The sequence below is a fragment of the Somniosus microcephalus genome, chromosome 9, assembly GCF_052327205.1.
Source record: "Somniosus microcephalus isolate GS21.2 chromosome 9, FLI_Smic_1.0, whole genome shotgun sequence".
Classification (NCBI taxonomy): Eukaryota; Metazoa; Chordata; class Chondrichthyes; order Squaliformes; family Somniosidae; genus Somniosus; species Somniosus microcephalus.
This window is the reverse complement of record NC_140995.1, coordinates 250,113,091-250,139,477: the sequence shown is the minus strand read 5'-3', so window position 1 is coordinate 250,139,477 and position 26,387 is coordinate 250,113,091. Positions and strand designations below refer to the sequence as shown.

The following is a 26,387-nucleotide window of genomic DNA, read 5'->3' as shown; positions in this document are numbered from 1 at the left end:
AGAGGGACACACAAACACACAGGGACATAGACACAGAGAGGGACACACAGGTACACACACACACACACAGAGGGACACACAGACACACAGGGACACACACACACACAAGGGACACACACACACACAGGGACACATACAGACACACAGGGACACAGACACACAGAGGGACACACAAGGACACACACACACACACAGAGGGACACACACAGACACACAGCTCTTCTTCCCCATTCTGTCTGGGGCTGGGTCTGAGCGCAGGTCCCACAGAGTCAAAGGTCAATGTCTGACCCACTGCCCAGTCCCCCACCTTGATGTGTGAGACAGTGATGAGAAGCTCAGACCGGAGGTGAAGAGCTGAAGAGATTTATTAGCATCAGCAATTCTGGTAAAAGGAACAGAAACAGTGTTGAACGGGGAGAGCAGACAGAGCTTCTCCCAGGAACATCCATCGTTCAAACATCAGCAAATGTTCTGGCCATTCGAACTTTCAAAGCAAACCGAGCGATTCTCTCTATGACTGGTCAATCTTCACTGTCACATTAGGAAGCAAAGTCCAACAGAGGTATAATCTTCGACATTGACTGAAAGCTGCAGGCTGAGATTACAGACCGTTCCACCCTGTTCTTCCGCATCCCACGTGTATGTATCTCAAAACCAGCAGGTTTTCAATATACTTGAAAGGGAGAAATTGGCAGGGCAATGGGGAACGAGCAGGGAGTGGGACTACTTGGAGAGCTCGTTCTAAGAGCCGGTACAGGCACGATGGGCTGAATGGCCTCCTCCTGTGCTGTAAGATTCTAGGATACAAGGTATTCAGTACTGTACACTGCTGAAATCAGCAGGTATACATCAGTCTCACTGAGGAACAGTTCCACAGACACTGACTCTCACTGGGGTACAGTTCCACAGACACTGACTCTCACGGGGTACAGTTCCACAGACACTGACTCTCACTGAGGAACAGTTCCACAGACACTGACTCTCACTGGGGTACAGTTCCACAGACACTGTCTCTCACTGGGGTACAGTTCCACAGACACTGACTCTCACTGGGGTACAGTTCCACAGACACTGACTCTCACTGGGGTACAGTTCCACAGGCACTGTCTCTCACTGGGGTACGGTTCCACAGACACTGACTCTCACTGGGATACAGTTCCACAGACATTGACTCTCACTGGGGAACAGTTCCACAGGCACTGACTCTCACTGGGATACAGTTCCACAGACACTGACTCTCACTGGGGTACAGTTCCACAGACACTGACTCTCACTGGGATACAGTTCCACAGACACTGACTCTCACTGGGATACAGTTCCACAGACACTGACTCTCACTGGGGTACAGTTCCACAGACACTGACTCTCACTGGGGTACAGTTCCACAGGCACTGACTCTCACTGGGGTACAGTTCCACAGACACTGACTCTCACTGGGGTACAGTTCCACAGACACTGACTCTCACTGGGGTACAGTTCCACAGACACTGACTCTCACTGGGGTACAGTTCCACAGACACTGACTCTCACTGGTGTACAGTACCACAGACACTGACTCTCACTGGGGTACAGTTCCACAGACACTGACTCTCACTGGGGTACAGTTCCACAGGCACTGACTCTCACTGGGGTACAGTTCCACAGACACTGACTCTCACTGGGGTACAGTTCCACAGACACTGACTCTCACTGGGGTACAGTTCCACAGACACTGACTCTCACTGAGGAACAGTTCCAGACACTGACTCTCACTGGGGTACAGTTCCACAGACACTGACTCTCACTGGGGTACAGTTCCACAGATACTGACTCTCACTGGGGTACAGTTCCACAGACACTGACTCTCACTGGGGTACAGTTCCACAGACACTGACTCTCACTGGGGTACAGTTCCACAGACACTGACTCTCACTGGGGTACAGTTCCACAGACACTGACTCTCACTGGGGTACAGTTCCACAGTCACTGACTCTCACTGGGGTACAGTTCCACAGACACTGACTCTCACTGGGGTACAGTTCCACAGACACTGACTCTCACTGGGGTACAGTGTGGTAAACCACTGCTAACTCTGTACATGTCTGTGTGGTAAACCACTGTTAACTCTGTACAGGTCCGGGCATGTCTCCGCCCCTGGCTCCACCCCTAAGCCCGGGTATAAAGGTGACTCACCACCCTTCCCCCGGGAGCTCTTAGGATGGATCCACTAGCAGAGGCATGCTCCAGTTCTTAGTCAATAAAAGCCTACTTCGTATAAGTTCAACTCGTAGTCTTTGGTGTTGTTGATAGTGCATCATACAGTTCCACAGACACTGACTCTCACTGGGGTACAGTTCCACAGACACTGGCTCTCACTGGGGTACAGTTCCACAGTCACTGACCCTCACTGGGGTACAGTTCCACAGACACTGACATTACAGTACGGTGTGGGTGGCTCATAGCGTCCATCGTCACTCGGCCTCTACGCGTCTGCGCACCTGGGTGTGATGCAGCGCCCTCCCACCCCTCCCTCCGTTAAGCTCCGGGGGAGAGAGAGAGAATTTCACTTTCATATCACTCATGTTACTGAGTGGAGTCCTGTGCTGTGCCGGTTGTCAAGGTAGGGACTGTCTGGAGATGGGAGCAGAACCCGGATTGGACGGATAGGTGGGAGAAGACCCGGGATTGGCCGGATCGGTGGGAGATGCCCCTGGATTGGCCGGATCAGTGGGAGATACCCCGGGATTGGCCGGATCAGTGGGAGATGCCCCGGGATTGGCTGGATCGGTGGGAGGAGTCCCGGGATTGGTCGGATCGGTGGGAGAAGACCCGGGATTGGACGGATCGGTGGGAGGAGTCCTGGGATCGGCCGGATCGGTGGGAAATGCCCCGGGATTGGCCGGATCGGTGGGAGAAGTCCCGGGATTGGACGGATCGGTGGGAGAAGTCCCGGGATCGGCCGGATCGGTGGGAGAAGACCCGGGATTGGATGGATCGGTGGGAGAAGTCCCGGGATCGGCCGGATCGGTGGGAGGAGTCCCGGGTTCGGCCGGATCGGTGGGAAAAGCCCTGGGATTGGCCGGATCGGTGGGAGAAAACCTGGGATTGGACGGATCGGTGGGAGGAGTCCCAGGATCGGCCGGATCGGTGGGAAAAGCCCCGGGATTGGCCGGATCGGTGGGAAAAGCCCCGGGATTGGCCGGATAGCTGGGAGAAGCCCTGAGATTGTCCGGATCGGTGGGAGGAGTGCCGGGATCGGCCAGATAGGTGGGAGATCCCCCGGGATCGGCTGGATCAGTGGCAGAAGTCCCGTGATTGGCCGGATCGTTGGGAGGAGACCTGGGATCGGCCGGATCAATCGCGATGTCCACTAGACGCTCACTGCCTCCTCTTCGACCGGCGAGACGCCCTCCAGTTGTGGACGGCCATTTCCATAACCTCACAGCCGCCAAACATCCTCTCCTGCGCTATGAAAAAGATCGCCACGCTGGCAAAGTACCACCTGGCCATCGTGTAACACCAGATCACCACAAACATGGTGCCCACGAAAACTGTCCAGTACAGGAGTGAGAAGAACTTGATGAGGAAGACCCTTTCCTTGGATTTGCAGGGCGGCACGGGGACTTGACCTTGACCCCAGCCCTGCCCCTGACCCCAGCCCTGCCCCTCGCCCCAGCCCTGATCACGGCCAAGACCACGACCCCGGCTAAGACCCCGACCCCGACCCAGGACCCTACCCAGAACTCGACCCAGGACCTGGAGCCGGCTCTGGCTCTGACCCTGGACCTGGAGCTGGCTCTGACCCTGGAGCTGGCTCTGACCCTGGAGCTGGCTCTGACCCGGACCGTCGAAGGTCCGGTTGCCCTGGTAGAAGTTACGCAGCAGCTTCTCCTTCTCCTGCCAACGCTGCCGGCACCACTCCTGCAGCCCGTCCACCGAGGTGGGGAGGTGAGCAGCCGGATAGCGGCGGATGTGGAAGTGGATCTCCTTGGGGACGTTGCCGGTGAACAGATCCCTCTCGGTCTGCGGGATGTTGTACGGGTAGGCCACAGTGATGTCGTGGATCGCGTCCAGATTGCAACCTAGGACAAAATGAGGAGAGGCGGTTACTGGTCGGGTCTGAAACACGTGGGCCGAGGCCGTAGCATACTCCCTCCAAGGCGGGGTCGTGGGTTCAGGCCCAAACTCCAGCTCACCTTCTCCCCATACCCCTCAATCCCACTCCAGAGGTTGAAAACATAATCTAGGCTGACACTGAGGGAGCGCCGCACTGTCGGAGGGGCAGTACTGAGGGAGCGCTGCACTGTCAGAGGGGCAGTACTGAGGGAGCGCTGCACTGTTGGAGGGGCAGTACTGAGGGAGCGCTGCACTGTCGGAGGGGCAGTACTGAGGGAGCGCCGCACTGTCGGAGGGGCAGTACTGAGGGAGCGCCGCACTGTCGGAGGGGCAGTACTGAGGGAGCGCCGCACTGTCGGAGTGGCAGTACTGAGGGAGCGCTGCACTGTCGGAGGGGCAGTACTGAGGGAGCGCCGCACTGTCGGAGGGGCAGTACTGAGGGAGCGCCGCACTGTCGGAGTGGCAGTACTGAGGGAGCGCAGCACTGTCGGAGGGGCAGTACTGAAGGAGTGCCGCACTGTCGGAAGGGCAGTACTGAGGGAGCGCCGCACTGTCGGAGGGACAATGCTGACGGAGCGCCGCACTGTCGGGGGGCAGTACTGAGGGAGCGCCGCACTGTCGGACGGACAGTACTGAGGTAGCGCCGCACTGTCGGAGGGTCAGTATTGACGGAGCGCCGCACTGTTGGAGGGTCAGTACTGACGGAGCGCCGCACTGTCGGAGGGTCAGTACTGAGGGAGCGCCGCACTGTCGGAGGGTCAGTACTGACGGAGCGCCACACTGTTGGTGGGTCAGTAGTGACGGAGCGCAGCACTGTCGGAGGGTCAGTACTGACGGAGCGCCGCACTGTCGAAGGGTCAGTACTGACGGAGCGCTGCACTGTCGGAGGGACAGTACTGACAGAGCGCCGCGCTGTCGGAGGGGCAGTACTAAGGGAGCGCTGCACTGTCGGAGGGACAGTACTGACGGAGCGCTGCACTGTCGGAGGGGCAATACCGAGGGAGTGCTGAACAGTCAGAGGGGCAGTACTGAGGGAGCGCCGCACTGTCGGAGGGGCAGTACTGAGGGAGCGCCGCACTGTCGGAGTGGCAGTACTGAGGGAGCGCAGCACTGTCGGAGGGGCAGTACTGAGGGAGTGCCGCACTGTCGGAAGGGCACTACTGAGGGAGCGCTGCACTGTCGGAGGGGCAATACCGAGGGAGTGCTGAACAGTCGGAGGGGCAGTACTGAGGGAGCGCCGCACTGTCGGAGGGGCAGTACTGAGGGAGCGCTGCATTGTCGGAGGGGCAGTACTGAGGGAGTGCTGCACTGTCGAAGGGGCAGTACTGAGGGAGCACTGCACTGTCGGAGGGGTAGTACTGAGGGAGCGCTGCACTGTCAGGGGGCAGTACTGAGGGAGTGCCGCACTGTTGGAGGGGCAGTACTGAGGGTGTGCCGCACTGTCGGAGGGGCAGTACTGAATGAGTGCTGCACTGTTGGAGGGGCAGTACTGAGGGAGTGCCGCACTGTCGGAGGGGCAGTACTGAGGGAGCGCTGCACTGTCGGAGGGGCAGTACTGAGGGAGTGCCGCACTGTCGGAGGGGCAGTACTGAGGGAGTGCTGCACTGTTGGTGGGGCAGTACTGAGGGAGTGCTGCACTGTCGGAGGGGCAGTACTGAGGGAGTGCTGTACTGTCGGAGGGGCAGTACTGAGGGAGTGCTGTACTGTCGGAGGGGCAGTACTGAGGGAGTGCTTCACTGTAGGATGGGAAGTATTGACGGAGTGCTGCACTGTCGGAGAGTCAGTACTGAGGGAGCGCTGCACTGTCGGAGGGGCAGTACTGAGGGGGTGCTGCACTGTCGGATGGGCAGTATTGAGGGGAGAGCTGTACTGTCGGAGGGGTAGTGCTGAGGGAAGAGCTCCACTGTCGGTGGGTCAGTACTGAGGGAGCACAGCAATGTCGGAGGGGCAGGACTGAGGGAGAGCTGCATTGTCGGAGGGGCAGTACTGAGGGAGTGCTGCACTGTCGAAGGGGAAGTACTGAGGGAGCACTGCACTGTCGGAGGGGTAGTACTGAGGGAGCGCTGCACTGTCAGGGGGCAGTACTGAGGGAGCGCCGCACTGTTGGAGGGGCAGTACTGAGGGTGTGCCGCACTGTCGGAGGGGCAGTACTGAATGAGTGCTGCACTGTTGGAGGGGCAGTACTGAGGGAGTGCCGCACTGTTGGAGGGGCAGTACTGAGGGCGTGCCGCACTGTCGGAGGGGCAGTACTGAGGGAGTGCTGCACTGTCGGAGGGGCAGTACTGAGGGAGTGCTGCACTGTCGGAGGGGCAGTATTGACGGAGTGCTGCACTGTCGGAGAGTCAGTACTGAGGGAGCGCTGCACTGTCGGAGGGGCAGTACTGAGGGAGTGCTGCACTGTCGAAGGGGCAGTACTGAGGGAGCACTGCACTGTCGGAGGGGTAGTACTGAGGGAGCGCTGCACTGTCAGGGGGCAGTACTGAGGGAGCGCCGCACTGTTGGAGGGGCAGTACTGAGGGTGTGCCGCACTGTCGGAGGGGCAGTACTGAATGAGTGCCGCACTGTTGGAGGGGCAGTACTGAGGGAGTGCCGCACTGTTGGAGGGGCAGTACTGAGGGAGTGCCGCACTGTCGGAGGGGCAGTACTGAGGGAGCGCTGCACTGTCGGAGGGGCAGTACTAAGGGAGTGCTGCACTGTTGCAGGGACAGTACTGAGGGAGTGCTGCGCTGTCGGTGGGGCAGTACTGAGGGAGTGCTGCACTGTCGGAGGGGCAGTACTGAGGGAGTGCTGCACTGTCGGAGGGGCAGTATTGACGGAGTGCTGCACTGTCGGAGAGTCAGTACTGAGGGAGCGCTGCACTGTCGGAGGGGCAGTACTGAGGGAGTGCTGCACTTTCGGAGGGGCAGTACTGAGGGAGCGCCGCACTGTCGGAGGGACAGTACTGAGGGAGCGCGGCACTGTCGAAGGGGCAGTACTGAGGGAGCGCTGCACTGTCGGAGGGGCAATACTGAGGGAGTGCTGAACTATCGGAGGGGCAGTACTGAGGGAGCGCCGCACTGTCGGAGGGGCAGTAATGAGGGAGCGCTGCACTGTCGGGGGGCAGTCCTGAGAGAGCGCTGCACTGTCAGGGTGCAGTACTGAGGGAGTGCCGCACTGTCGGAGTGGCAGTACTGAGGGAGTGCCGCACTGTCGGAGGGGCAGTACTGAGGGAGTGCTGTACTGTCGGAGGGGCAGTACTGAGGGAGTGCCGCACTGTTGGAGGGGCAGTACTGAGGGAGTGCCGCACTGTCGGAGGGGCAGTACTGAGGGAGCGGTGCACTGTCGGAGGGGCAGTACTGAGGGAGTGCCGCACTGTCGGAGGGGCAGTACTGAGGGAGCGCTGCACTGTCGGAGGGGCAGTACTGAGGGAGTGCCGCACTGTCGGAGGGGCAGTACTGAGGGAGTGTTGCACTGTTGGTGGGGCAGTACTGAGGGAGTGCTGCACTGTCGGAGGGGCAGTACTGAGGGAGTGCTGTACTGTCGGAGGGGCAGTACTGAGGGAGTGCTGTACTGTCGGAGGGGCAGTACTGAGGGAGTGCTTCACTGTAGGATGGGAAGTATTGACGGAGTGCTGCACTGTCGGAGAGTCAGTACTGAGGGAGCGCTGCACTGTCGGAGGGGCAGTACTGAGGGGGTGCTGCACTGTCGGATGGGCAGTACTGAGGGAGCGCTGCACTGTCGGAGGGGCAGTACTGAGGGAGGGGCAGTATTGAGGGGAGAGCTGTACTGTCGGAGGGGTAGTACTGAGGGAAGAGCTCCACTGTCGGTGGGTCAGTACTGAGGGAGCACAGCAATGTCGGAGGGGCAGGACTGAGGGAGAGCTGCTCTGTCAGAGGGTCAGTACTGAGGGAGTGCTGCACTGTCTGAGAAGCCATTTTTCGGATTAGGCCTTAAACCGAGGCCCTGTCGGCTCTCTCAGTCTTGCATTTCTTTTGCGCCTTTGACAATCTCAGGATGTCCCAAAGCGCTTTACAGCCAATGATGTACTGTTGTAATATAGCAAACGCGGTACTCATGGTCCACAGCAAGCTCCCACAAACAGTAACTTGATAATGATGAGATAATCTGTTTGTGATGTTGGTTTGATGGGACAGTGTAGAGTGCGCTTTACTCTGTATCTAACCCATGCTGTACCTGCCCTGGGAGTGTTTGATGGGACAGTGCAGAGGGAGCTTTATTCTGTATCTAACCCGTGCTGTACCTGCCCTGGGAGTGTTTGATGGGTCAGTGTAGAGGGAGCTTTACTCTGTATCTAACCCGTGCTGTACCTGCCCTGGGAGTGTTTGATGGGACAGTGTAGAGGGAGCTTTATTCTGTATCTAACCCGCGCTGTACCTGCCCTGGGAGTGTTTGATGGGACAGTGTAGAGGGAGCGTTACTCTGTATCTAACCCGTGCTGTACCTGCCCTGGGAGTGTTTGATGGGACAGTGTAGAGGGAGCTTTACTCTGTATCTAACCCCGTGTTGTGCCGGCCCTGGGAGTGTTAGTTGGGACAGTGTAGAGGGAGCTTTACTCTGTATCTAACCCGTGCTGTACTTGCCCTGGGAGTGTTTGATGGGACAGTGTAGAGGGAGCTTTACTCTGTGTCTAACCCGTGCTGTACCTGCCCTGGGAGCGTTTGATGGGACAGTGTAGAGGGAGCTTTAATCTGTATCTAACCCGTGTTGTACCTGCCCTGGGAGTGTTTGATGGGACAGTGCAGAGGGAGCTTTACTCTTTATTTAACCCGTGCTGTACCTGCCCTGGGAGTGTTTGACGGGACAGTGTAGAGTAAACTTTACTCTGCACCTAACCCATGCTGTACCTGCCCTGGGAGTGTTTGATGGGACAGTGTAGAGGGAGCTTTACTCTGTATCCAAACCGTGCTGTACCTGCCCTGGGAGTGTTTGATGGGACAGTGCAGAGGGAGCTTTACTCTGTATCTAACCCGTGCTGTACCTGCCCTGGGAGTGTTTGACAGGACAGCGTAGAGGGAGCTTTACTCTGTCTCTAACCCGTGCTGTACCTGCCCTGGGAGTGTTTGACGGGGCAGTGTAGAGTAAACTTTACTCTGTATCTAACCCATGCTGTACCTGCCCTGGGAGAGTTTGATGGGACGGTGCAGAGGGAGCTTTACTCTGTATCTAACCCGTGCTGTACCTGCCCTGGGAGCGTTTGATGGGGCAGTGTAGAGGGAGCTTTAATCTGTATCTAACCCGTGTTGTACCTGCCCTGGGAGTGTTTGATGGGACAGTGTAGAGGGAGCTTTACTCTTTATTTAACCCGTGCTGTACCTGCCCTGGGAGTGTTTGACGGGACAGTGTAGAGTAAACTTTACTCTGTACCTAACCCATGCTGTACCTGCCCTGGGAGTGTTTGATGGGACGGTGCAGAGGGAGCTTTACTCTGTATCTAACCCGTGCTGTACCTGCCCTGGGAGCGTTTGATGGGGCAGTGTAGAGGGAGCTTTAATCTGTATCTAACCCTTGTTGTACCTGCCCTGGGAGTGTTTGATGGGACAGTGTAGAGGGAGCTTTACTCTTTATTTAACCCGTGCTGTACCTGCCCTGGGAGTGTTTGACGGGACAGTGTAGAGTAAACTTTACTCTGTACCTAACCCATGCTGTACCTGCCCTGGGAGTGTTTGATGGGACAGTGTAGAGGGAGCTTTACTCTGTATCCAAACCGTGCTGTACCTGCCCTGGGAGTGTTTGATGGGACAGTGTAGAGGGAGCTTTACTCTGTATCTAACACGTGCTGTACCTGCCCTGGGAGTGTTTGATGGGACAGTGTAGAGGGAGCTTTACTCTGTATCTAACCCGTGCTGTACCTGCCCTGGGAGTGCTTGATGGGACAGTGCAGAGGGAGCTTTACTCTGTATCTAACGCGTACTGTACCTGCCCTGGGAGTGTTTGATGGGACAGTGTAGAGGGAGCTTTACTCTGTATCTAACCCGCCCTGTGCCTGCCCTGGGATTGTTTGATGAGTCAGTGTAGAGGGAGCTTTATTCTGTATCTAACCCGCGCTGTTCCTGCCCTGGGAGTGTTTGATGGGACAGTGTAGAGGGAGCTTTACTCTGTATCTAACCCGTGCTGTACCTGCCCTGGGAGTGTTTGACAGGACAGCGTAGAGGGAGCTTTACTCTGTCTCTAACCCGTGCTGTACCTGCCCTGGGAGTGTTTGACGGGACAGTGTAGAGTAAACTTTACTCTGTATCTAACCCATGCTGTACCTGCCCTGGGAGAGTTTGATGGGACGGTGCAGAGGGAGCTTTACTCTGTATCTAACCCGTGCTGTACCTGCCCTGAGAGTGTTTGATGGGACAGTGTAGAGGGAGCTTTGCTCTGTATCTAACCCGTGCTGTACCTGCCCTGGGAGTGTTTGATGGGACAGTGTAGAGGGAGCTTTACTCTGTATCTAACCCGTGCTGTACCTGCCCTGGGAGTGTTTGATGGGACAGTGTAGAGGGAGCTTTGCTCTGTATCCAACCCGTGCTGTACCTGCCCTGGGAGTGCTTTATGGGACAGTGTCGAGGGAGCTTTACTCTGTATCTAACACATGCTGTACCTGCCCTGAGAGTGTTTGATGGGACAGTGTAGAGGGAGCTTTACTCTGTATCTAACCCGTGTTGTGCCGGCCCTGGGAGTGTTTGATGGGACAGTGTAGAGGGAGCTTTACTCTGTATCTAACCCGTGCTGTACCTGCTCTGGGAGTGTTTGATGGGACAGTGTAGAGGGAGCTTTACTCTGTATCTAACTTGTGCTGTGCCTGCCCTGGGAGTGTTAATTGGGACAGTGCAGAGGGAGCTTTGCTCTGTATCTATCCCGTGCTGTACCTGCCCTGGGAGTGTTTGATGGGACTGTGTAGAGGGAGCTTTACTCTGTATCCAAACCGTGCTGTACCTGCCCTGGGAGTGTTTGATGGGACAGTGTAGAGGGAGCTTTACTCTGTATCTAACACGTGCTGTACCTGCCCTGGGAGTGTTTGATGGGACAGTGTAGAGGGAGCTTTACTCTGTATCTAACCCGCCCTGTACCTGCCCTGGGATTGTTTGATGGGTCAGTGTAGAGGGAGCTTTATTCTGTATCTAACCCGCGCTGTTCCTGCCCTTGGAGTGTTTGATGGGACAGTGTAGAGGGAGCTTTACTCTGTATCGAACCCGTGCTGTACCTGCCCTGGGAGTGTTTGACAGGACAGCGTAGAGGGAGCTTTACTCTGTCTCTAACCCGTGCTGTACCTGCCCTGGGAGTGTTTGACGGGACAGTGTAGAGTAAACTTTACTCTGTATCTAACCCATGCTGTACCTGCCCTGGGAGTGTTTGATGGGACGGTGCAGAGGGAGCTTTACTCTGTATCTAACCCGTGCTGTACCTGCCCTGGGAGTCTTTGATGGGACAGTGTAGAGGGAGCTTTACTCTGTATCCAAACCGTGCTGTACCTGCCCTGGGAGTGTTTGATGGGACAGTGTAGAGGAAGCTTTACTCTGTATCTAACACGTGCTGTACCTGCCCTGGGAGTGTTTGATGGGACAGTGTAGAGGGAGCTTTACTCTATCCAAACCGTGCTGTACCTGCCCTGGGAGTGTTTGATGGGACAGTGTAGAGGGAGCTTTACTCTGTATCTAACGCGTACTGTACCTGCCCTGGGAGTGTTTGATGGGACAGTGTAGAGGGAGCTTTACTCTGTATCTAACCCGCCCTGTACCTGCCCTGGGATTGTTTGATGGGTCAGTGTAGAGGGAGCTTTATTCTGTATCTAACCCGCGCTGTTCCTGCCCTTGGAGTGTTTGATGGGACAGTGTAGAGGGAGCTTTACTCTGTCTCTAACCCGTGCTGTACCTGCCCTGGGAGTGTTTGACGGGACAGTGTAGAGTAAACTTTACTCCGTATCTAACCCATGCTGTACCTGCCCTGGGAGTGTTTGATGGGACGGTGCAGAGGGAGCTTTACTCTGTATCTCACCCGTGCTGTACTTACCCTGGGAGTGTTTGATGGGACAGTGTAGAGGGAGCTTTACTCTGTATCTAACCCGTGTTGTGCCGGCCCTGGGAGTGTTTGATGGGACAGGGTAGAGGGAGCTTTACTCTGTATCTAACCCGTGCTGTACCTGCCCTGGGAGTGTTTGATGGGACAGTGTAGAGTAAACTTTACTCTGTATCTAACCCATGCTGTACCTGCCCTGGGAGTGTTTGATGGGACGGTGCAGAGGGAGCTTTACTCTGTATCTAACCCGTGCTGTACCGGCCCTGGGAGTGTTTGATGGGACAGGGTAGAGGGAGCTTTACTCTGTATCTAACCTGTGCTGTACCTGCCCTGGGAGTGTTTGATGGGACAGTGTAGAGGGAGCTTTGCTCTGTATCCAACCCGTGCTGTACCTGCCCTGGGAGTGTTTGATGGGACGGTGCAGAGGGAGCTTTACTCTGTATCTAACCCGTACTGTACTTGCCCTGGGAGTGTTTGATGGGACAGTGTAGAGGGAGCTTCGCTCTGTATCCAACCCGTGCTGTACCTGCCCTGGGAGTGTTTGATGGGACAGTGTAGAGGGAGCTTCACTCTGTATCTAACACATGCTGTACCTGCCCTGAGAGTGTTTGATGGGACAGTGTAGAGGGAGCTTTGCTCTGTATCTAACCCGTGCTGTACCTGCCCTGGGAGTGCTTGATGGGACAGTATAAAGGGAGCTTTACTCTGTCTCTAACCCGTGCTGTACCTGCCCTGGGAGTGTTTGATGGGACAGTGTAGAGGGAGCTTTGCTCTGTATCCAACCCGTGCTGTACCTGCCCTGGGAGTGCTTTATGGGACAGTGTCGAGGGAGCTTTACTCTGTATCTAACACATGCTGTACCTGCCCTGAGAGTGTTTGATGGGACAGTGTAGAGGGAGCTTTACTCTGTATCTAACTCATGTTGTGCCGGCCCTGGGAGTGTTTGATGGGACAGTGTAGAGGGAGCTTTACTCTGTATCTAACCCGTGCTGTACCTGCTCTGGGAGTGTTTGATGGGACAGTGTAGAGGGAGCTTTACTCTGTATCTAACTTGTGCTGTGCCTGCCCTGGGAGTGTTAATTGGGACAGTGCAGAGGGAGCTTTGCTCTGTATCTATCCCGTGCTGTACCTGCCCTGGGAGTGTTTGATGGGACTGTGTAGAGGGAGCTTTACTCTGTATCCAAACCGTGCTGTACCTGCCCTGGGAGTGTTTGATGGGACAGTGTAGAGGGAGCTTTACTCTGTATCTAACACGTGCTGTACCTGCCCTGGGAGTGTTTGATGGGACAGTGTAGAGGGAGCTTTACTCTGTATCTAACCCGCCCTGTACCTGCCCTGGGATTGTTGATGGGTCAGTGCAGAGGGAGCTTTATTCTGTATCTAACCCGCGCTGTTCCTGCCCTTGGAGTGTTTGATGGGACAGTGTAGAGGGAGCTTTACTCTGTATCTAACCCGTGCTGTACCTGCCCTGGGAGTGTTTGACAGGACAGCGTAGAGGGAGCTTTACTCTGTCTCTAACCCGTGCTGTACCTGCCCTGGGAGTGTTTGACGGGACAGTGTAGAGTAAACTTTACTCTGTATCTAACCCATGCTGTACCTGCCCTGGGAGTGTTTGATGGGACGGTGCAGAGGGAGCTTTACTCTGTATCTAACCCGTGCTGTACCTGCCCTGGGAGTCTTTGATGGGACAGTGTAGAGGGAGCTTTACTCTGTATCCAAACCGTGCTGTACCTGCCCTGGGAGTGTTTGATGGGACAGTGTAGAGGAAGCTTTACTCTGTATCTAACACGTGCTGTACCTGCCCTGGGAGTGTTTGATGGGACAGTGTAGAGGGAGCTTTACTCTGTATCCAAACCGTGCTGTACCTGCCCTGGGAGTGTTTGATGGGACAGTGTAGAGGGAGCTTTACTCTGTATCTAACGCGTACTGTACCTGCCCTGGGACTGTTTGATGGGACAGTGTAGAGGGAGCTTTACTCTGTATCTAACCCGCCCTGTACCTGCCCTGGGATTGTTTGATGGGTCAGTGTAGAGGGAGCTTTATTCTGTATCTAACCCGTGCTGTTCCTGCCCTTGGAGTGTTTGATGGGACAGTGTAGAGGGAGCTTTACTCTGCATCTAACCCGTGCTGTACCTGCCCTGGGAGTGTTTGACAGGACAGCGTAGAGGGAGCTTTACTCTGTCTCTAACCCGTGCTGTACCTGCCCTGGGAGTGTTTGACGGGACAGTGTAGAGTAAACTTTACTCTGTATCTAACCCATGCTGTACCTGCCCTGGGAGTGTTTGATGGGACGGTGCAGAGGGAGCTTTACTCTGTATCTAACCCGTGCTGTACTTGCCCTGGGAGTGTTTGATGGGACAGTGTAGAGGGAGCTTTACTCTGTATCTAACCCGTGTTGTACCTGCCCTGGGAGCGTTTGATGGGGCAGTGTAGAGGGAGCTTTAATCTGTATCAAACCCGTGTTGTACCTGCCCTGGGAGTGTTTGATGGGACAGTGTAGAGGGAGCTTTACTCTTTATTTAACCCGTGCTGTACCTGCCCTGGGAGTGTTTGACGGGACAGTGTAGAGTAAACTTTACTCTGTACCTAACCCATGCTGTACCTGCCCTGGGAGTGTTTGATGGGACAGTGTAGAGGGAGCTTTACTCTGTATCCAAACCGTGCTGTCCCTGCCCTGGGAGTGTTTGATGGGACAGTGTAGAGGGAGCTTTACTCTGTATCTAACACGTGCTGTACCTGCCCTGGGAGTGTTTGATGGGACAGTGTAGAGGGAGCTTTACTCTGTATCTAACCCGTGCTGTACCTGCCCTGGGAGTGTTTGATGGGACAGTGTGGAGGGAGCTTTACTCTGTATCTAACGCGTACTGTACCTGCCCTGGGAGTGTTTGATGGGACAGTGTAGAGGGAGCTTTATTCTGTATCTAACCCGCCCTGTACCTGCCCTGGGATTGTTTGATGGGTCAGTGTAGAGGGAGCTTTATTCTGTATCTAACCCGCGCTGTTCCTGCCCTGGGAGTGTTTGATGGGACAGTGTAGAGGGAGCTTTACTCTGTATCTAACCCGTGCTGTACCTGCCCTGGGAGTGTTTGACAGGACAGCGTAGAGGGAGCTTTACTCTGTCTCTAACCCGTGCTGTACCTGCCCTGGGAGTGTTTGACGGGACAGTGCAGAGTAAACTTTACTCTGTATCTAACCCATGCTGTACCTGCCCTGGGAGTGTTTGATGGGACGGTGCAGAGGGAGCTTTACTCTGTATCTAACCCGTGCTGTACCTGCCCTGGGAGCGTTTGATGGGGCAGTGTAGAGGGAGCTTTAATCTGTATCTAACCCGTGTTGTACCTGCCCTGGGAGTGTTTGATGGGACAGTGTAGAGGGAGCTTTACTCTTTATTTAACCCGTGCTGTACCTGCCCTGGGAGTGTTTGACGGGACAGTGTAGAGTAAACTTTACTCTGTACCTAACCCATGCTGTACCTGCCCTGGGAGTGTTTGATGGGACGGTGCAGAGGGAGCTTTACTCTGTATCTAATCCGTGCTGTACTTGCCCTGGGAGTGTTTGATGGGACAGTGCAGAGGGAGCTTTACTCTGTATCTAACCCGTGTTGTGCCGGCCCTGGGAGTGTTTGATGGGACAGGGTAGAGGGAGCTTTACTCTGTATCTAACCCGTGCTGTACCTGCCCTGGGAGTGTTTGATGGGACAGTGTAGAGGGAGCTTTGCTCTGTATCCAACCCGTGCTGTACCTGCCCTGGGAGTGTTTGATGGGACGGTGCAGAGGGAGCTTTACTCTGTATCTAACCCGTGCTGTACTTGCCCTGGGAGAGTTTGATGGGACAGTGTAGAGGGAGCTTCGCTCTGTATCCAACCCGTGCTGTACCTGCCCTGGGAGTGTTTGATGGGACAGTGTAGAGGGAGCTTCACTCTGTATCTAACACATGCTGTACCTGCCCTGGGAGTGTTTGATGGGACAGTGTAGAGGGAGCTTTGCTCTGTATCCAACCCGTGCTGTACCTGCCCTGGGAGTGCTTTATGGGACAGTGTCGAGGGAGATTTACTCTGTATCTAACACATGCTGTACCTGCCCTGAGAGTGTTTGATGGGACAGTGTAGAGGGAGCTTTACTCTGTATCTAACCCGTGTTGTGCCGGCCCTGGGAGTGTTTGATGGGACAGTGTAGAGGGAGGTTTACTCTGTATCTAACCCGTGCTGTACCTGCTCTGGGAGTGTTTGATGGGACAGTGTAGAGGGAGCTTTACTCTGTATCTAACTTGTGCTGTGCCTGCCCTGGGAGTGTTAATTGGGACAGTGCAGAGGGAGCTTTGCTCTGTATCTATCCCGTGCTGTACCTGCCCTGGGAGTGTTTGATGGGACTGTGTAGAGGGAGCTTTACTCTGTATCCAAACCGTGCTGTACCTGCCCTGGGAGTGTTTGATGGGACAGTGTAGAGGGAGCTTTACTCTGTATCTAACGCGTGCTATACCTGCCCTGGGAGTGCTTGATGGGACAGTGTAGAGATAGCTTTACTCTGTATCTAACCCGTGCTGTACCTGCCCTGGGATTGTTTGATGGGTCAGTGTAGAGGGAGCTTTATTCTGTATCTCACCCGCGCTGTACCTGCCCTGGGAGTGTTTGATGGGACAGTGTAGAGGGAGCTTTACTCTGTATCTAACCCGTGCTGTACCTGCCCTGGGAGTGTTTGACAGGACAGTGTAGAGGGAGCTTTACTCTGTCTCTAACCCGTGCTGTACCTGCCCTGGGAGTGTTTGACGGGACAGTGTAGAGTAAACTTTACTCTGTATCTAACCCATGCTGTACCTGCCCTGGGAGTGTTTGATGGGACAGTGCAGAGGGAGCTTTACTCTGTATCTAACCCGTGCTGTACCTGCCCTGGGAGTGTTTGATGGGACGGTGCAGAGGGAGCTTTCCTCTGTATCTAACCCGTGCTGTACCTGCCCTGGGAGTGTTTGATGGGACAGTGCAGAGGGAGCTTTACTCTGTATCTAACCCGTGCTGTACTTGCCCTGGGAGTGTTTGATGGGACAGTGTAGAGGGAGCTTTACTCTTTATTTAACCCGTGCTGTACCTGCCCTGGGAGTGTTTGACGGGACAGTGCAGAGGGAGCTTTACTCTGTATCTAACCCATGCTGTAACTGCCCTGGGAGTGTTTGATGGGACAGTGTAGAGAGAGCTTTACTCTGTATCTAACCCGTGCTGTACCTGCCCTGGGAGTGTTTGATGGGGCAGTGTAGAGGGAGCTTTACTCTGTATCTAACCCGTGCTGTACCTGCCCTGGGAGTGTCTGATGGGACAGTGTAGAGAGAGCTTTACTCTGTATCTAACCCGTGCTGTACCTGCCCTGGGAGTGTTTGATGGGACAGTGTAGAGGGAGCTTTACTCTGTATCTAACCCGTGCTGTACCTGCCCTGGGAGTGTTTGATGGGACAGTGCAGAGGGAGCTTTGCTCTGTATCCAACCCGTGCTGTACCTGCCCTGGGAGTGTTTGATGGGACGGTGCAGAGGGAGCTTTACTCTGTATCTAACCCGTGCTGTACTTGCCCTGGGAGTGTTTGATGGGACAGTGTAGAGGGAGCTTTGCTCTGTATCCAACCCGTGCTGTACCTGCCCTGGGAGTGTTTGATGGGACAGTGTAGAGGGAGCTTCACTCTGTATCTAACACATGCTGTACCTGCCCTGAGAGTGTTTGATGGGACAGTGTCGAGGGAGCTTTGCTCTGTATCTAACCCGTGCTGTACCTGCCCTGGGAGTGTTTGATGGGACAGTGTAGAGGGAGCTTTACTCTGTATCTAACCCGTGCTGTACCTGCCCTGGGAGTGTTTGATGGGACAGTGTAGAGGGAGCTTTGCTCTGTATCCAACCCGTGCTGTACCTGCCCTGGGAGTGCTTTATGGGACAGTGTCGAGGGAGCTTTACTCTGTATCTAACACATGCTGTACCTGCCCTGGGAGTGTTTGATGGGACTGTGTAGAGGGAGCTTTACTCTGTATCCAAACCGTGCTGTACCTGCCCTGGGAGTGTTTGATGGGACAGTGTAGAGGGAGCTTTACTCTGTATCTAACGCGTGCTATACCTGCCCTGGGAGTGCTTGATGGGACAGTGTCGAGGTAGCTTTACTCTGTATCTAACCCGTGCTGTACCTGCCCTGGGATTGTTTGATGGGTCAGTGTAGAGGGAGCTTTATTCTGTATCTAACCCGCGCTGTACCTGCCCTGGGAGTGTTTGATGGGACAGTGTAGAGGGAGCTTTACTCTGTATCGAACCCGTGCTGTACCTGCCCTGGGAGTGTTTGACAGGACAGTGTAGAGGGAGCTTTACTCTGTCTCTAACGCGTGCTGTACCTGCCCTGGGAGTGTTTGACGGGACAGTGTAGAGCAAACTTTACTCTGTATCTAACCCATGCTGTACCTGCCCTGGGAGTGTTTGATGGGACGGTGCAGAGGGAGCTTTACTCTGTATCTAACCCGTGCTGTACCTGCCCTGGGAGTGTTTGATGGGACAGTGCAGAGGGAGCTTTACTCTGTATCTAACCCGTGCTGTACTTGCCCTGGGAGTGTTTGATGGGACAGTGTAGAGGGAGCTTTACTCTTTATTTAACCCGTGCTGTACCTGCCCTGGGAGTGTTTGACGGGACAGTGTAGAGGGAGCTTTACTCTGTATCTAACCCGTGCTGTACCTGCCCTGGGAGTGTTTGATGGGACAGTGTAGAGAGAGCTTTACTCTGTATCTAACCCGTGCTGTACCTGCCCTGGGAGTGTTTGATGGGGCAGTGCAGAGGGAGCTTTACTCTGTATCTAACCCGTGCTGTACCAGCCCTGGGAGTGTTTGATGGGACAGTGTAGAGAGAGCTTTACTCTGTATCTAACCCGTGCTGTACCTGCCCTGGGAGTGTTTGATGGGACAGTGTAGAGAGAGCTTTACTCTGTATCTAACCCGTGCTGTACCTGCCCTGGGAGTGTTTGATGGGACAGTGTAGAGGGAGCTTTACTCTGTATCTAACCCGTGCTGTACCTGCCCTGGGAGTGTTTCATGTGACAGTGCAGAGGGAGCTTTACTCTGTATCTAACCCGTGTTGTGCCGGCCCTGGGAGTGTTTGATGGGACAGGGTAGAGGGAGCTTTACTCTGTATCTAACCCGCCCTGTACCTGCCCTGGGATTGTTTGATGGGTCAGTGTAGAGGGAGCTTTATTCTGTATCTAACCCGCGCTGTTCCTGCCCTGGGAGTGCTTGATGGGACAGTGTAGAGGGAGCTTTACTCTGTATCTAACCCGTGCTGTACCTGCCCTGGGAGTGTTTGATGGGTCAGTGCAGAGGGAGCTTTATTCTGTATCTAACCCGCGCTGTAGCTGCCCTGGGAGTGTTTGATGGGACAGTGTAGAGGGAGCATTACTCTGTATCTAACCCGTGCTGTACTTGCCCTGGGAGTGTTTGATGGGACAGTGTAGAGGGAGCTTTACTCTGTATCTAACCCGTGCTGTACCTGCCCTGGGAGCGTTTGATGGGGCAGTGTAGAGGGAGCTTCACTCTGTATCTAACCCGTGTTGTACCTGCCCTGGAAGTGTTTGATGGGACAATGTAGAGGGAGCTTTACTCTTTATTTAACCCGTGCTGTACCTGCCCTGGGTGTGTTTGACGGGACAGTGTAGAGTAAACTTTACTCTGTACCTAACCCATGCTGTACCTGCCCTGGGAGTGTTTGATGGGACGGTGCAGAGGGAGCTTTACTCTGTATCTAACCCGTGCTGTACTTGCCTTGGGAGTGTTTGATGGGACAGTGTAGAGGGAGCTTTACTCTGTATCTAACCCGTGCTGTACCTGCCCTGGGAGCGTTTGATGGGGCAGTGTGGAGGGAGCTTTACTCTGTATCTAACCCGTGCTGTACCTGCCCTGGGAGTGTTTGATGGGACAGTGTAGAGAGAGCTTTACTCTGTATCTAACCCGTGCTGTACCTGCCATGGGAGTGTTTGATGGGACAGTGTAGAGGGAGCTTTACTCTGTATCGAACCCGTGCTGTACCTGCCCTGGGAGTGTTTGATGGGACAGTGTAGAGGGAGCTTTACTCTGTATCTAACCCCGTGCTGTACCTGCCCTGGGAGTGTTTGATGGGACAGTGTAGAGGGAGCTTTACTCTGTATCGAACCCGTGCTGTGCCTGCCCTGGGAGTGTTTGATGGGACAGTGCAGAGGGAGCTTTACTCTGTATCTAACCTGTGCTGTACCTGCCCTGGGAGTGTTTGATGGGACAGTGTAGAGGGAGCTTTACTCTGTATCTAACCCGTGCTGTACCTGCCCTGGGAGTGTTTGACGGGACAGTGTAGAGGGAGCTTTACTCTGTATCTAACCCGTGCTGTCCCTGCCCTGGGAGTGTTTGATGGGACAGTGTAGAGGGAGCTTTACTCTGTATCTAACCCGTGCTGTACCTGCCCTGGGAGTGTTTGATGGGACAGTGCAGAGGGAGCTTTACTCTGTATCTAACCTGTGCTGTACCTGCCGTGGGAGTGTTTGATGGGACAGTGCAGAGGGAGCTTTACTCTGTATCTAACGACGTGCTGTACCTGCCCTGTGAGTGTTTGATGGGACAGTGTAGAGGGAGCTGTACTCTGTATCTAACCTGTGCTGTACCTGCCCTGGGAGTGTTTGATGGGACAGTGCAGAGGGAGCTGTACTCTGTATCTAACCCGTGCTGTACCTGCCCTGGGAGTGTTTGATGGGACAGTGTAGAGGGAGCTTTACTCTGCATCTAACCCGTGCTGCACCTGCCCTGGGAGTGTTTGACAGGACAGCGTAGAGGGAGCTTTACTCTGTCTCTAACCCGTGCTGTACCTGCCCTGGGAGTGTTTGACGGGACAGTGTAGAGTAAACTTTACTCTGTATCTAACCCATGCTGTACCTGCCCTGGGAGTGTTTGATGGGACGGTGCAGAGGGAGCTTTACTCTGTATCTAACCCGTGCTGTACTTGCCCTGGGAGTGTTTGATGGGACAGTGTAGAGGGAGCTTTACTCTGTATCTAACCCGTGCTGTACCTGCCCTGGGAGCGTTTGATGGGGCAGTGTAGAGGGAGCTTTAATCTGTATCAAACCCGTGTTGTACCTGCCCTGGGAGTGTTTGCTGGGACAGTGTAGAGGGAGCTTTACTCTTTATTTAACCCGTGCTGTACCTGCCCTGGGAGTGTTTGACGGGACAGTGTAGAGTAAACTTTACTCTGTATCCAAACCGTGCTGTACCTGCCCTGGGAGTGTTTGATGGGACAGTGTAGAGGGAGCTTTACTCTGTATCTAACACGTGCTGTACCTGCCCTGGGAGTGTTTGATGGGACAGTGTAGAGGGAGCTTTACTCTGTATCTAACCCGTGCTGTACCTGCCCTGGGAGTGTTTGATGGGACAGTGTGGAGGGAGCTTTACTCTGTATCTAACGCGTACTGTACCTGCCCTGGGAGTGTTTGATGGGACAGTGTAGAGGGAGCTTTACTCTGTATCTAACCCGCCCTGTACCTGCCCTGGGATTGTTTGATGGGTCAGTGTAGAGGGAGCTTTATTCTGTATCTAACCCGCGCTGTTCCTGCCCTGGGAGTGTTTGATGGGACAGTGTAGAGGGAGCTTTACTCTGTATCTAACCCGTGCTGTACCTGCCCTGGGAGTGTTTCACAGGACAGCGTAGAGGGAGCTTTACTCTGTCTCTAACCCGTGCTGTACCTGCCCTGGGAGTGTTTGACGGGACAGTGTAGAGTAAACTTTACTCTGTATCTAACCCATGCTGTACCTGCCCTGGGAGTGTTTGATGGGACGGTGCAGAGGGAGCTTTACTCTGTATCTAACCCGTGCTGTACCTGCCCTGGGAGCGTTTGATGGGGCAGTGTAGAGGGAGCTTTAATCTGTATCTAACCCGTGTTGTACCTGCCCTGGGAGTGTTTGATGGGACAGTGTAGAGGGAGCTTTACTCTTTATTTAACCCGTGCTGTACCTGCCCTGGGAGTGTTTGACGGGACAGTGTAGAGTAAACTTTACTCTGTACCTAACCCATGCTGTACCTGCCCTGGGAGTGTTTGATGGGACGGTGCAGAGGGAGCTTTACTCTGTATCTAACCCGTGCTGTACTTGCCCTGGGAGTGTCTGATGGGACAGTGTAGAGAGAGCTTTACTCTGTATCTAACCCGTGCTGTACCTGCCCTGGGAGTGTTTGATGGGACAGGGTAGAGGGAGCTTTACTCTGTATCTAACCCGTGCTGTACCTGCCCTGGGAGTGTTTGATGGGACAGTGTAGAGGGAGCTTTGCTCTGTATCCAACCCGTGCTGTACCTGCCCTGGGAGTGTTTGATGGGACAGTGTAGAGGGAGCTTTACTCTGTATCTAACACATGCTGTACCTGCCCTGAGAGTGTTTGATGGGACAGTGTAGAGGGAGCTTTGCTCTGTATCTAACCCGTGCTGTTCCTGCCCTGGGAGTGTTTGATGGGACAGTGTAGAGGGAGCTTTACTCTGTATCTAACACATGCTGTACCTGCCCTGAGAGTGTTTGATGGGACAGTGTAGAGGGAGCTTTACTCTGTATCTAACCCGTGTTGTGCCGGCCCTGGGACTGTTTGATGGGACAGTGTAGAGGGAGCTTTACTCTGTATCTAACCCGTGCTGTACCTGCTCTGGGAGTGTTTGATGGGACAGTGTAGAGGGAGCTTTACTCTGTATCTAACTTGTGCTGTGCCTGCCCTGGGAGTGTTAATTGGGACAGTGCAGAGGGAGCTTTGCTCTGTATCTATCCCGTGCTGTACTTGCCCTGGGAGTGTTTGATGGGACTGTGTAGAGGGAGCTTTACTCTGTATCCAAACCGTGCTGTACCTGCCCTGGGAGTGTTTGATGGGACAGTGTAGAGGGAGCTTTACTCTGTATCTAACGCGTGCTGTACCTGCCCTGGGAGTGTTTGATGGGACAGTGTAGAGGGAGCTTTGCTCTGTATCCAACCCGTGCTGTACCTGCCCTGGGAGTGTTTGATGGGACAGTGTAGAGGGAGCTTTACTCTGTATCTAACACATGCTGTACCTGCCCTGAGAGTGTTTGATGGGACAGTGTAGAGGGAGCTTTGCTCTGTATCTAACCCGTGCTGTACCTGCCCTGGGAGTGTTTGATGGGACAGTGTAGAGGGAGCTTTACTCTGTATCTAACCCGTGCTGTACCTGCCCTGGGAGTGTTTGATGGGACAGTGTAGAGGGAGCTTTGCTCTGTATCCAACCCGTGCTGTACCTGCCCTGGGAGTGCTTTATGGGACAGTGTCGAGGGAGCTTTACTCTGTATCTAACACATGCTGTACCTGCCCTGAGAGTGTTTGATGGGACAGTGTAGAGGGAGCTTTACTCTGTATCTAACCCGTGTTGTGCCGGCCCTGGGAGTGTTTGATGGGACAGTGTAGAGGGAGCTTTACTCTGTATCTAACCCGTGCTGTACCTGCTCTGGGAGTGTTTGATGGGACAGTGTAGAGGGAGCTTTACTCTGTATCTAACTTGTGCTGTGCCTGCCCTGGGAGTGTTAATTGGGACAGTGCAGAGGGAGCTTTGCTCTGTATCTATCCCGTGCTGTACCTGCCCTGGGAGTGTTTGATGGGACTGTGTAGAGGGAGCTTTACTCTGTATCCAACCCGTGCTGTACCTGCCCTGGGAGTGTTTGATGGGACAGTGTAGAGGGAGCTTCACTCTGCATCTAACACATGCTGTACCTGCCCTGAGAGTGTTTGATGGGACAGTGTAGAGGGAGCTTTGCTCTGTATCTAACCCGTGCTGTACCTGCCCTGGGAGTGTTTGATGGGACAGTGTAGAGGGAGCTTTACTCTGTATCTAACCCGTGCTGTACCTGCCCTGGGAGTGTTTGATGGGACAGTGTAGAGGGAGCTTTGCTCTGTATCCAACCCGTGCTGTACCTGCCCTGGGAGTGCTTTATGGGACAGTGTCGAGGGAGCTTTACTCTGTATCTAACACATGCTGTACCTGCCCTGGGAGTGTTTGATGGGACTGTGTAGAGGGAGCTTTACTCTGTATCCAAACCGTGCTGTACCTGCCCTGGGAGTGTTTGATGGGACAGTGTAGAGGGAGCTTTACTCTGTATCTAACGCGTGCTATACCTGCCCTGGGAGTGCTTGATGGGACAGTGTAGAGGTAGCTTTACTCTGTATCTAACCTGTGCTGTACCTGCCCTGGATTGTTTGATGGGTCAGTGTAGAGGGAGCTTTATTCTGTATCTAACCCGCGCTGTACCTGCCCTGGGAGTGTTTGATGGGACAGTGTAGAGGGAGCTTTACTCTGTATCTAACCCGTGCTGTACCTGCCCTGGGAGTGTTTGACAGGAGAGTGTAGAGGGAGCTTTACTCTGTCTCTAACCCGTGCTGTACCTGCCCTGGGAGTGTTTGACGGGACAGTGTAGAGTAAACTTTACTCTGTATCTAACCCATGCTGTACCTGCCCTGGGAGTGTTTGATGGGACGGTGCAGAGGGAGCTTTACTCTGTATCTAACCCGTGCTGTACCTGCCCTGGGAGTGTTTGATGGGACAGTGCAGAGGGAGCTTTACTCTGTATCTAACCCGTGCTGTACTTTCCCTGGGAGTGTTTGATGGGACAGTGTAGAGGGAGCTTTACTCTTTATTTAACCCGTGCTGTACCTGCCCTGGGAGTGTTTGACGGGACAGTGTGGAGGGAGCTTTACTCTGTATCTAACCCGTGCTGTACCTGCCCTGGGAGTGTTTGATGGGACAGTGTAGAGAGAGCTTGACTCTGTATCTAACCCGTGCTGTACCTGCCCTGGGAGTGTTTGATGGGGCAGTGCAGAGGGAGCTTTACTCTGTATCTAACCCGTGCTGTACCTGCCCTGGGAGTGTTTGATGGGACAGTGTAGAGAGAGCTTTACTCTGTATCTAACCCGTGCTGTACCTGCCCTGGGAGTGTTTAATGGGACAGTGTAGAGAGAGCTTTACTCTGTATCTAACCCGTGCTGTACCTGCCCTGGGAGTGTTTGATGGGACAGTGTAGAGGGAGCTTTACTCTGTATCTAACCCGTGCTGTACCTGCCCTGGGAGTGTTTCATGTGACAGTGCAGAGGGAGCTTTACTCTGTATCTAACCCGTGTTGTGCCGGCCCTGGGAGTGTTTGATGGGACAGGGTAGAGGGAGCTTTACTCTGTATCTAACCCGCCCTGTACCTGCCCTGGGATTGTTTGATGGGTCAGTGTAGAGGGAGCTTTATTCTGTATCTAACCCGCGCTGTTCCTGCCCTGGGAGTGTTTGATGGGACAGTGTAGAGGGAGCTTTACTCTGTATCTAACCCGTGTTGTACCTGCCCTGGGAGTGTTTGATGGGACAGTGTAGAGGGAGCTTTACTCTTTATTTAACCCGTGCTGTACCTGCCCTGGGAGTGTTTGACGGGACACTGTAGAGGAAGCTTTACTCTGTATCTAACCCGTGCTGTACCTGCCCTGGGAGTGTTTGATTGGACGGTGCAGAGGGAGCTTTACTCTGTATCTAACCCGTGCTGTACTTGCCCTGGGAGTGTTTGATGGGACAGTGCAGAGGGAGCTTTACTCTGTATCTAACCCGTGCTGTACCTGCCCTGGGAGTGTTTGATGGGACAGTGTAGAGAGAGCTTTACTCTGTATCTAACCCGTGCTGTACCTGCCCTGGGAGTGTTTGATGGGACAGTGTAGAGAGAGCTTTACTCTGTATCTAACCCGTGCTGTACCTGCCCTGGGAGTGTTTGATGGGACAGTGTAGAGGGAGCTTTACTCTGTATCTAACCCGTGCTGTACCTGCCCTGGGAGTGTTTCATGTGACAGTGCAGAGGGAGCTTTACTCTGTATCTAACCCGTGTTGTGCCGGCCCTGGGAGTGTTTGATGGGACAGGGTAGAGGGAGCTTTACTCTGTATCTAACCCGCCCTGTACCTGCCCTGGGATTGTTTGATGGGTCAGTGTAGAGGGAGCTTTATTCTGTATCTAACCCGCGCTGTTCCTGCCCTGGGAGTGTTTGATGGGACAGTGTAGAGGGAGCTTTACTCTGTATCTAACCCATGCTGTACCTGCCCTGGGAGTGTTTGACAGGACAGCGTAGAGGGAGCTTTACTCTGTCTCTAACCCGCGCTGTTCCTGCCCTGGGAGTGTTTGATGGGACAGTGTAGAGGGAGCTTTACTCTGTATCTAACCCGTGCTGTACCTGCCCTGGGAGTGTTTGACAGGACAGCGTAGAGGGAGCTTTAATCTGTATCTAACCCGTGTTGTACCTGCCCTGGGAGTGTTTGATGGGACAGTGT

At 54.3% G+C, this 26,387-nt stretch overlaps 1 protein-coding gene across 7 annotated transcripts in view; it reads right to left on the bottom strand.

Annotated features, from left to right (window-relative positions):
• Positions 1 to 347: 347 nt before the first annotated feature.
• Positions 348 to 26,387, bottom strand: part of lclat1 (lysocardiolipin acyltransferase 1) — a 292,648-nt gene continuing 266,608 nt past the window's right edge. For all 7 annotated transcript variants that reach the window (XM_085998146.1, XM_085998147.1, XM_085998144.1 and 4 more), the window contains one exon: positions 348 to 4,061. In XM_085998146.1, coding sequence (XP_085854272.1) covers positions 3,358 to 4,061 — 704 coding nt within the window. In that variant the 3' untranslated portion in view covers positions 348 to 3,357. The remainder of the gene's footprint in view (positions 4,062 to 26,387) is intronic.